Source organism: Tursiops truncatus, chromosome 1, assembly GCF_011762595.2.
Source record: "Tursiops truncatus isolate mTurTru1 chromosome 1, mTurTru1.mat.Y, whole genome shotgun sequence".
NCBI lineage: Eukaryota > Metazoa > Chordata > Mammalia > Artiodactyla > Delphinidae > Tursiops > Tursiops truncatus.
The window spans coordinates 50,204,440-50,216,975 of NC_047034.1; the positions used below are offsets into that span (position 1 = coordinate 50,204,440).

The 12,536-nt window shown below is 35.5% G+C and overlaps 1 protein-coding gene across 1 annotated transcript in view; it reads right to left on the reverse strand.

Annotated features, from left to right (window-relative positions):
- Nucleotides 1-12,536, reverse strand: part of TDRD5 (tudor domain containing 5) — a 93,764-nt gene that overhangs the window by 12,011 nt on the left and 69,217 nt on the right. The window contains exons 13-15 of the mRNA XM_019918694.3: nt 12,372-12,530; nt 9,951-10,115; nt 285-467 (exon numbers count right to left, since the gene is read on the reverse strand). Coding sequence (XP_019774253.2) covers nt 285-467; nt 9,951-10,115; nt 12,372-12,530 — 507 coding nt within the window. The remainder of the gene's footprint in view (nt 1-284; nt 468-9,950; nt 10,116-12,371; nt 12,531-12,536) is intronic.

Sequence of the window (12,536 nt, forward strand, 5' to 3'; positions counted from 1 at the left end):
CTAAGGCTGTGACTGGGTGCCAATGGTAAAACAAAAATCATAATGATTGATAGAATAGGTAGCCACAATAAGTCCATGGTTTACTCTCCCCTGCTTCATCCTGCCCCCATCCCTAACACTACCATCTTTGGTGGGGGGGTGGGGGTGGGAATACATTCTTCTGAATTATTGTCTGATTAATCCCCATGAAATGCAGAATGCATAGCTTTTTTGAGGCTTGGACAATTACATTAATACTTCCTTTTGCAGTAGTGATTTGCTTTATGTTTTCCCAAGGATCTAACCTTCTGTGGCATTTCTTTACATGATGAATATGGTTTCTTTCCATCAAGCCTTGAGGTAGGTAAGTGGGAGGCAGCATCACTTCCTTCTCCCATTCCAGCCTGCAAAGGTATCCAGTTCTCATCCCATATATCATCATCTATGGTTACTGACTCCAGGCATGGCATTCCAGTGGGAATCTCATCCTAGAATGTATCAGGTGACAAATAAAACTTTAATTTATGATTCCTGTATGTATTTTGAAATTTAGGTTTAAAATTTTTCCTAACTCCAGGTAAAGATGGAAGTTTGAGTACATAATGTATTACTCTCTCTCCTGACACATCACCAAAATAAAATAATTTAAGGTATAAACTTAGGGTCAAAGAAAAGGTAAAAGGAGAAAACATCACCTATGTTCTGGATACAGGAAATCAGACAACTGACAACTTATTATGCAGTCCTGAAAGTGGAATCCTGAGCTTGGAGCAGGAAAAACTGAGAGTCAACCCAAATGTATACCATAAATACTGCAAAAGTTCAGGAACTGCTCCTACAGAGTTTTTGGAATTGAGGGTGTAAAGTGGGAATGAAAACAAGAGCTCTTGTTAAAAGTCTGTGTAAGAAGCAGTTAGATCTCCAGGTACCCTTCCCTATTTAAAAAACCCAGGAAACTACACCTCTTCCTCCTGCTGGAAGACTAGAGGTCTTCTGGAGGGTAAAGCTGAGGACGGTGCAAATATATAATAAAAACAGTACAATTAAATGAAGGGTTGTTTTATACTGAATATAGAGCTCTGTCACTCTCTTTTTGATAGCAGGACAGAGATGAGAGTAAAGAAGGCACAAACTTGAAGATAGATCCAATCTGATTATCCAGTCTGAACAACTGAGAAAAAAACTGGGAAAACAAACAAACATACATACAAAAATAGAGTCTCAGGGAACTATGGGACAATACCAAAAGGTTTAACATTTGTGTCGTCAAAGTCCAAGAAGAAGAAGAGAAAGAATGCAGTGCAGAAAAGTTATTTGAAGAAATATGTCTGAAAACTTCCCAAATTTGGTTTGGGAAGACACAGACCTACAGATTCGAAAAGCTTAGCAAAACTCAAACAGGATAAACTCAAAGAAATTCGTGCCTGCATAGATTACGATCAGCATGGTGAAAACTAAAGACAAACAAATATCCTGAATGAAGCCAAAGAAAAATTACACATTATTATAGTGGAACAACAATTTCAACACTGCACATCTTGTATCAGAAAACATGAAAGCTAGAAGGAAGTGAAATGGAATTTTTAAAGGGTTGAAAGAAAAGAACTGGCAACCTAGAATTCTACATCCAGCAAAAGCATCCTTTAAGAATGAAGATGAAATAAATACATTCTCAATGAAGAAAACAAAAATAATTTGTTTTCCACAGACTTGCCCTAAAAGAATCACTAAAAGGAGTTCTTTGAATAGAAAGGAGATGATACCAGAAGGAAACTTGGAATATCAGAAATAAAGGAAGAGCAACAGAAAAAGTAGATATCTGGGTAAATATAATAGACTATTCCCCTCTTGAATTTTTCAGAATGTTTGAAGATGGAAAGCAAAAAATATAACATTATAAATTCTCAATATACATAGTTATTATACATAGTAGAAAATAAAGAAGGTGGGAAGGGGTAAAGACCTATATGGTAGTAAGATACCTACATTCCACTTGAAGTGGTAAATATTGACTAAGTCCACTGTGAAAAGTCAAAGGTGTATATTGTAATTCCTAATCAGTACAAAACCATACATATACAATGAAAATGTAATAAGTAAATTAAAATAGGCTACTAAAGAAGAATGCTAAATAATAAAAGAATACTACCAAAAAACAGTAATACTAAAAGAAGAAAGGAAGAGCAAAGGAATGAAAAGCTGGGGAAATGAATAGAAAAATAATAAAATGGTAGACCTAAAATCAAAACATATTAATAATTTTATTAAATGTAAATGAACTAAACATACTAATTAAAATTCAGATTGTTGTGCCTGGACCTAACCCTTTCCACCTGCAGGCTGGAACCAGCCCTGGGACACCCAGAACCATGCAGCCAGCTGTGCTGGAAACCAGCTCCACCACCAGCAGACTGGCACCGCAGAACCAGACGACCCAGAACCTGGCCCAAGCCACCACACAAGGCAGAGCCTGGCAACCAACCAGGCTGAGAGCCAGCCTTGACTACCAGTGCACCCACAGTAGTGGGCCCAGTCACAACAGAAGGGCCCATGTAGCCCACATGGGGGCATCCCTATAGAATATAGTTCTGGTGACCAAAGGGGAGTGTGCTGCTGGGCCCCACATGACGTCTCCTATATAAGGCCACTTTCCAAGAGCAGGATATGGAACAAACTAACCCAATACTTAGATATAAACACAGAGAATTAGGCAAAATGAAAAAGAGGAATATGTTCCACATGAACGAATAAGACAAAACCCTAGGAAAGGAACTAAGTGAAGTGGATATAAGCAATTTACCTAATAAAGAGTTTAAGGTAATGATCATAAGTATGCTCAACAAATGCAGAAGAAGAATGGATGAACACAGTGAGAAGTTTAACAAAGAATTATAAAATATAAAGAAGACCCAAACAGAGCTGAAGAATACAATAACGGAAATAAAAACTACACTGGAATATCAACGGTAGATTATATGATACAGAGGAACATATCAGCAAACTGGAAGACAGAGTAGTGGAAATTACACAAACTGAACAGAAAAAATAATTTTTAAAAATGAGGATAGTTTAATAAGAGACCTCTGGGGCATCAAGCATGCTAACATTCACATTATACAGGGGTCCTAGAAAGAGAAGAAAGAGAGAGAAAGGGGCAGAGAACTTACCTGAAGATGTAAATAGCTGAAAACTTCCCTAATTTGGGAAAGGAAACAGATATCCAGGTCCAGTAATCACAAAGAGTCCCAAACAAGATGAACCTAGAGGTCCATATCAACACACATTATAATTAAAATGACAGAAATTAAAGATAAAGAGAGAAGCTTAAAAGCAGAGAGAGAAAAGCAACTAGTTACATATAAGAGAACTCCCATAAGACTATCAGCTGACTTCTCAGCAGAAACTTTGCAGGCCAGAAGGGAGTGGCATGATATATGTCTACAACCAAGAATACTCTATCCAGTAAGGCTATAATTCAGATTTGAAGGAGAGATAACGAGTTTTAAAGACAAGCAAAAGCCAAAAGAGTTCAGCATCAGTTTTACAAGAAATGTTAAAGGGACTTCTCTAAGCAGAAAAGACCACAGCTAGACATAAAAATTATAAAAGGAAAATCTCATTGGTAAAAGCAAAAAAACAGTAAAGGTAGTAGATCAACTACTTATAAAGCTAATAGGAAGGTTAAAAGATAAAAGTAGTAAAATAATCTATAACCACAATAAGTAGTTAAGAGGTACATAAAACAGAAAGATGTAAAATATGATGTCAAAAAACACTATATGTGAGGTAGGGGGAGGGAGTAAAACTGCAGGGTTGTTACAGTGTGTTTGAACTTGAGATCATCAACTTAAAATAACTATATATATATGCTTTTAAAACTTTACATATATGTGTGTGTGTATATATATATACAGAGTGTGTGTATATATATATACACATACAGAGAGAAAGAGAGGGATAGGGAGGGAGGAAAAGGGGGAGAGTTAGTTATATATAAACCTCATGGTAACCCCAAACCAAAACTCTATAATAGATATACACAAAGAGAAAGGAATCCAAACATAACACTAAAGGCAGTCATCAAATCACAAGAGAAATGAGCAAAAGAAGAAAGGAACAAAAAGAACTACCAGAACCGATCAACAAAATGCCAATAAGTATATATCTATCAATAACCACTTTAAATGTAAATGGACTAAATGCTCCAATCAAAAGACGCAGAGTGGTTGAATGGATTTAAAAAAAAAAAAAGACCCATCTAAATGCTGCCTACAAGAGACTCACATCAGATCTAAAGACACACACAGACTGAAAGGGAGGGGATGGAAAAAAGATATTCCATGCAAATGGAAATGAAAAGAAAGCTAGGTTAGCAATACTTATATCAGACAAAATAGACTTAAAACAAAGACTGTAACAAGAGACAAAGAAGGATATTACATAATGATAAAGAGATTAATCTAACAAGAAGATGTTACAATTGTAAATATATACACACCCAACACTGGAGCACATAAATACATAAAGCAAATATTAATAAACATAATGGATTTTATTATAAATAATAATAGTAGGGGACTTTAACACTCCACTTACATCAATGGACAGATCATCCAGATAGAAAAATTAATAAGGAAACAATGGCCTTAGATGACACAGACCAATTGGACTTAATAGAGATATACAGAATATTCCATCCAAAAGCAGCAAAATCACATTCTTTGGATGTGCACATGGAACATTCTGCAGGATGGATCACATGCTAGGCCACAAAACAAGTCTCAATAAATTTAAGAAGACTGACATCATATTAAGCATTTTCTGACCACAATGGTATGAGACTATGGAAGTCAACTACAAGAAAAAGCTGCAAAAAAAACCACCAACACATGGAGGCTAAACAATATGCTACTAATCAAAAATGGGTCACTGAAGAAATCAAAGAGGAAATTTAAAAAATACCTGGAGAGAAATGAAAATGGGAACATAATGCTCTAAAAAATCTATGGGATGCAGCAAAAGCAGTTCTAAAAGGGAAGTTTATAACAATACAAACAAGGAAACAAGAAACATCTCAAATATACAATATAACCTTATATCTACAGGAACTAGAAAAAGAGAAACAAACAAAACCCAAAGTTAGTAGAAGGAAGGAAATAATAAAGATCAAAATATTGTAGAAATAAATGAAAGGGAGACTAAAACAACAATAGAAAAGATCAATGAAACTAAGAGCTGGTTCTTTGAAAAGATAAACAAAATTGATAAACCTTTAGCCAGACTCACCAAGAAAAAGAGTGGGCCCAAATAAACAGAATCAGAAATGAAAGAGGACTGCTTTGTGACTGCCTGGAGGGGTGGGATAGAGAGGGTGGGAGGGAGGGAGATGCAAGAGGGAAGAGATATGGGAACATATGTATAACTGATTCACTTTGTTATAAAGCAGAAATTAACACACCACTGTAAAGCAATTATACCCCAATAAAGATGTTAAAAAAAAAAAAAAGAAATGAAAGAGGAGAAGTTACAACTGATACCCCAGAAATACAATCATACAAGACTACTAAGAACAATTATTCACCAACAAATTGGACAACCAAGAAGAAATGGATAAATTCCTAGAAACATGCAATCTTCTAAGACTGAATCAGGAAGAAATAGAAAATCTCAACAGACCTATTACTAGTAATGAAATTGACTCAGTAATTAAAAAAAAACTCCCAACAAATAAAAGTCCAGGACCAGATGGCTTCACAGGTGAATTTTACCAAACATTTAAAGAAGAATTAAAACCTATCCTTCTCAAATTATTCCAAAAAATTGAAGAGGAAGGAATGCTTCTGAATTAATTCTATGAGGTCAGCATCACCCTGATACCAAAAACCGACAAAGACACCACAAAAAAAGAAAATTACAGGCCAGTATCACTGATGAAGCACTAAACTTGTAATTACCATACAACTCAACAATTGTGCTCCTGGACATTTATTCCAGAGAACTTATGTCCACACAAAAACCTGTGTACAGACATTCATAGCAGCTTCATCTGTAATAGCGAAAAACTAGAAATAGCCCAAATGTCCTTTAACAGGTCAATGATGAAACAAACTATGACACGTGCATGCCATGGAATACTACTCAACAATGAAAAGATCTAACTATTGATACATGCAATTACTTGAATTATACTGTGTGAAAATAGCCAATTTCAAAGGGTTACATACTATATGACTTTACATAGCATTTTTTTTTTTTGCAGTACACGGGCCTCCCACTGCTGTGGCCTCTCCCATTGCGGAGCACAGGCTCCAGACGCGCAGGCTCAGCGGCCATGGCTCACGGGCCCAGCTGCTCCACGGTATGTGGGATCCTCCCAGACCAGGGCACGAACCCACGTCCCCTGCATCAGCAGGCAGACGCTCAACTACTGCACCACCAGGGAAGCCCTTACATAGCATTTTTAAATGACAAAATTTTATAAATGGAGAACCAATTAGTGGGGAGAGGGGTGGTGGGAGGGAGTGGGTGGATGGAAAAAGGGGCAACACAGGGACCGTCGTGATGACAGAATTATCAGTATCTTGACTGTGCTGTTGCATACATGAACCTGCATGTGTTAATACTGTAGAGAACTAAGTATACATACACACACACACACACACACACACACACACACAAATAAGTACAAGTAAAACTGGAGAAATCTGAACAAGATTGGTGGATTGCATCAATGTCAATATCCTGATTGTGACACTGTACTACAATTTTGTAAAATGTGACCACTGGGGGAAGTGGGTAAAGATTACATGAGATCTTTCTGTATTATTCCCTATAGCTGCACATGAATCTTTTAGTAACCACAATAAAAATGTCAATTAAAAAATAAAAAAAGAAATAAAACTAATTCAACATTATCTTTTCCAGAAAACAGAAAAGGAAGAAATGCCTCTAGACTCATTTTATGAGGCCAGCATTACCCTGGTACTAAAACCATACAAAGATAGTACAAGAAAACTACAGACCAATATCCTTCATGGAAATAGACATAACAATATTCAACAAAACATTAGCAAATGGAATCCATGGTGTATAAAAAGAATAATACACCATGACCAAATGGGGTTTATCCCAGGAAAGCCAGTTCAGTCCAATATTTAAAGATCAATTAATGTAATATACCATATTAATACAATAAAGGAGAAAACATGATATCAACATATGCAAAAAAATCATTTAACAAAATTCACATCCATGCATACATGATAAAACTTTTCATCAGGATAACAAAGACATCCTCTCTCACAACTCCTGTTCAACATCGTGTCTGAAATTCTAGCCAGTGCAATAATAAGGCAGGAAGGAAGATAAAGACACATAGATTGGAAAGGAAAAAATAAAGCTGTCCCAATTAGCAGACAACACTATTGTCTATGTAGAAAATCCCAAAGAAATCTACAAAACACCTCCTAGAACTAATAAATGAATTTAGCTAGTTCACACCATACAAGCTTAAAACACAAAAATCAATTTCTACATACTAACAATGAAAATATAGAAACTGGAATAAAAAGATATCATTTATAATTGCTCCCAAAGTAAATTAAATAATTAGGTAAGTATTACCTAAGTTAGCTTAATCTTTGTTAGCTTTAAATACCTAAAGATAACAAAACATGTTCTGTATATTAAAAACTATAACACCTTGATAAAGGAATAAAAGAAAACCTAAATAAATGTATATACTGTGCTCACAGATTAAAGATGTTAATTCTCCTCAAATTTACCTACAGATTTAATGCAATTCCAATAAAAATCCCAGATACAGATAAGTTGATTCTAAAATTTAAATGGAAAGGAAAAGGAACCATAATATTAAAAATAATTTTGAAAAAGAGTAAAGTAGGAGGAATCATACTACCTAATTTTAAGAGGTATGAATCTACAGTAATCAAGACAGTATGCTACTGGCAAAGGAACAGACAGATCAATGGAGCAAAATAAAGTCTAGGAATAGTCTCACAAATATGGACATTTGATTTTTGGAAGGTCTACAAAGACAATTCAATGGACAAAGCATAGTCTTCTCAACAAATAGCACTAGAACAACTGGACATCCATATGCAATAAAATGAAACTTAACCTAAATCTCACACCTTATAGTAAAATTAAGTCAAGATGTCTTGACACTGAAAACACTGTACATAAAAGAAAAAACCTGATAAACTGAACTTTCTCAAAATTAAAAACCTTTCCTGTATGAAAGGCACTATTAAGAGAATGAAGCTACAAGTGGGAGAAAATATTTGAAAATCGCAAAACTGACAAAGGGCTATCCAGAACATATCCAGAACAAAAACCCAACAGTAAGAAAGAAAAGAAACAATAAAAAAATGGGCAAAAGACTTTAATAGGCATTTCACCAAGAAATACATGTGGATGGCAAATAAGCACCTGATAAGATGGTCAGCATCATAGTCATTAGGGAAATGCAGAGTAAAACCACACTGGGATACTACTACACACCTATGAGAATGGCTAAAAATAAAAATTACTGACAATATCAAGTGCTGATAAGATATGGAGCAACTGGAACTCACACACTGCTGGTGGGAATGCAAAATGGTATACCCAGTCTGGAAAACAGTTTGACCACATAAACCAGCAATCCTACTCCTGATTATGTTTATAAAAAACCTGTACACAAATATTTATAGAAGCTCTATTCATAATTACCAAAACCTGAAATAACCAAAATGTCCTTCAGTGCATGAATGGATATACAAACTGTGGTACATCCATACAATAAAATACTAGTCATCATCAAAAGAAACGAACTATTGACACATGCAACAATTTGGATGAAGGTACTATGCTGAATCAAAGAAACCCCTATTGGGAAGTTACATACCGTATAATTCCACTTATATGATAGTTCTGAAAAGGTAAAACTACAGTGACAGAAAACATAAATGGTTGCTAGGGCGTTAGGGATTTGGGGAGATGTAATTATAAAGGGGTAGCACCAGGGAGCTTCTTCAGATGATGGAAGCATTCTGCATCCTGATTGTGGGGGTGGTTACATAAATCTATACGTGTATTGATAGGACAGTACTCCAAATACAAAGTCAATTGTGTACTGTATGTTGATTTAAAGAGAAAGAAATATTAACACCAGAGAAAATAAAAGTTATGCAGGAAAGGAAAACTTGCCATAACATACTCTTGGCTGTAAATAGCATTTACAGAGTCATAGCAATAAAATATTGAATGGTGATCTAATGGAAAGTTTGATATAACTATATTAGTAAGATGATGGTGGGGGAACAGAAAGGATATTTTTGTGGTGGGGGAGAAGGGATGAAAGAGAACTAAACCCTCATCTCTAGTAGTAAGAAGGGCATACATACTTAAAACTGAAGAATCAGGAAATAACATAAGCATGCTATTTAATGAAAGAAATCGAGGTAAATTCCAAAAAAAGCAGCTAAAAGAGATGAAAATGGTTGCTCGGTGAAATAGGAAATGTAGGGGAAGGGGTTATAGGGAACTCTAAGCTGTGTGTACACAAACATTTGTTTGTTTTTTTTAAAGCTGTGAATACATAAACATTTGATTAAAATAAAGTATATCCTTCAAAAAAGTTGTCAACATTTTTCCTGATGGGTTTTCTTAATACCGTTTCTCAATACTAGTTTCCATTCACTGCATAATTCTTGAAGACTGTCCAGAGCGATGGGATAGTAAAACACATCGAAGTCAAATAATGCCGTTTCTTTTTTTGTGATCAAGGCTATATTGCTGCAACTTTGGTCCTGGTGACTGTTGAAGAATTTGTAATTCATCTGTGGGAGATGCTCTGATGGCACTGGAGCAGTAGGGTTTAAAGAGCTATGTTATTCCAGTACCCTTCACTTATGAATTAATTACATTACAATAATTACATTTAAAAAAACTACCTTCCCTTCTCCTACCTCATTTTCTTCCTTCAGATCTTGTAGCTCGGAGATGGAACACTTTGGATCGTCTTCACAGCTCTTCTCTTGGGTTTTCAAAGAACTGAATTCAGAATCCTTTAACGGCTGCTTTGAGGTGATTGACTTAAGGTGACTGAAAGCCTTTTCATCATTAATATGTTGCTAGTAGATAGGAAAGAGAAATTATTTTATTTTCTATACTATTTCTAAAATCTACTTGCCTATAAATTCTGAGGGGAATTTTTTGCTATGGTTCATGCATATGCCGTATTATTTTCTAACTTTATGCATGACCCTAGGTCTTCCCATCCTACTAAACTAGTTCAGGCCGAAAAACATTTATGGAGTACAGATTACATAATGTGTACATGGTAGCTCTGTGGATATAAAGATGAATGCAACAGGTCTCAGCTCTAAAGGAACTCAAAATATAGCAATGAAGACACACAATCAGATAATCACAGCACAACCTTCAGTGTACAGCCAACACAGAGATATGACCAAAATATCACTGGGGAAGGAGGATGTCTGCGAATTAAAGGAGATAACACAAATTGTTAGGATGCCTAAAAGAAGAGTAGGAATTACAGGGAACTCGGTGTATAGAGGTAGGTGTATGTGTGTGTATCTGTGTGTGTAGCATATGGGAGTCTTGATATGTTAAAATATAGGCTGGGATAGGATAGAGGAGCTTTGGACCTTATCTTTTTTGCAGAAAAGATGGCCTTATTTCATTTTCAGGACTGAACTATGATTATTTAAAGACATCAAACAGTGATGATAAGATATTCTAAAAACTTTTAAGGTTGAATTCAACTCACTATTTAAGAATCAGGAAATATAACTGTTCTAATCAAGTAATAACTAGCAAAAATTCAGGTTTCAGAAAGCCAAACAAGCCCAATTAATTTTAACTAATTTTATTTTATTATTATTTTTTAATAAATTTATTTATTTATTTTTGGCTGCATTGGGTCTTCGTTGGCTGCATTGGGTCTTCACTGCTGTGCATGGGCTTTCTCTAGTTGTGGCGAGTGGAGGCTACCATTCGTAGCAGTGTGTGGGCTCCTCATTGCAGTGGCTTCTCTTGTTGTGGAGCATGGGCTCCAGGCGCACGGGCTTCAGTAGTTGTTGCGCACGGGCTCAGTAGTTGTGGCTCGTGGGCTCTAGAGTGCAGGCTCAGTAGTTGTGGCGCATGGGCTTAGTTGCTCTGTGGTATGTGGGATCTTCCCGGACCAGGGCTCAAACCCGTGTCCCCTGCATTGGCAGTTGGATTCCTAACCACTGTGCCACCAGGGAAGTCCACTAATTTTAAACTAAAATGAAATCTAAAATGTTGACATCATTTTAAACATGCAGCAGTAAACATTCATACATATTTTTCAGAGTAGGTTAATCTCTCAGTAGTCAAATGGCCTTTTAAAAAATTCTTTTATTGAAATATAGTTGATTTACAATGTTGTGCTAGTTTCAGGTGTACAGCAAAGTAGCCTTTCCTTTTTATCTTTTCTAATAGTAAAAGTCCACTAAAAAAATAACATCATCCCTATAATTTAAAAAGTCAGATATATAAAACATACTTACATAAAATAATATTTTCATATTTTATTCAAAGACAAAAGCTTTGCTGTGTCCAAAAAAATAAATTTTGGGCTCTCAAAGTGAACCCAATCTATATTCTTAGCCCAGTATTTGTTGCCATGAGGAATATGAGACTCAGAGGACATGTCTATTTATCTGCTCATTTGTTGAAAAATCATTTAACTTATTACTTACTAATGTGCTTCACTTTACTTATATCTAAAATAGGGATCTTAAAGCACCAATCTGGTAAAGTGGTTGTGAAGATTAAATTAACTAGTACATGCAGGTACTTAGAACAGTGCCTGCCGTGCAGTATGAGTTCAATAAGTGTCGGTTATTTTTTTTTATTATTGGTACTGTGGGATGGAATAATACATAATATTATTATTACTGTGGGTAGGAGTTGCCACAAGGTTTACAGAGAAAGTAAGAAATGAGAATACTTCAAGAAGAATCTAAGGAGTGTAGAGGGAAGAACAGCATTTGGGTCAGTGCAGGTAAGGTCACAACTGCAGCAAGGCAGCAGTGGAATTCAGTGTATGAGAGAAATCATACAGGAAAAGCATGGCTGAAGTAAAGGTTTAAACCAGCAAATGATGAGAGACAAGATAACTGTTAAGATTACTGCATAGTTTCCAAACTCTCCTAGGTTAGGAATGCCTCAGTTTTGTCATCAGTAAAATAAGGTTAATTATAGTCACTACATCACAGGGATTTTATAAGTATTAAATAATATATTTAAAGTGCCTTTTATAGTGTTTGGCATATAGTAAGTACTCATTAAGTATTAACAATAATAAAAAGAATATGATGATGTTTGCAAAAACCTCTTACCATGGTATATAATTCTCTCTCTTTTGATTGTGGATTTATCTCTCGATCTTCATTAAAATAGTGCTGCTGGGAAGGAAAACCCAGTTCTGTCAGGACAATGTCCTCTGGCCCTACACTGGATTTAGTGTATAAAGTTAAAGGGTTGAGGTCTCTGAAACCCTAGGA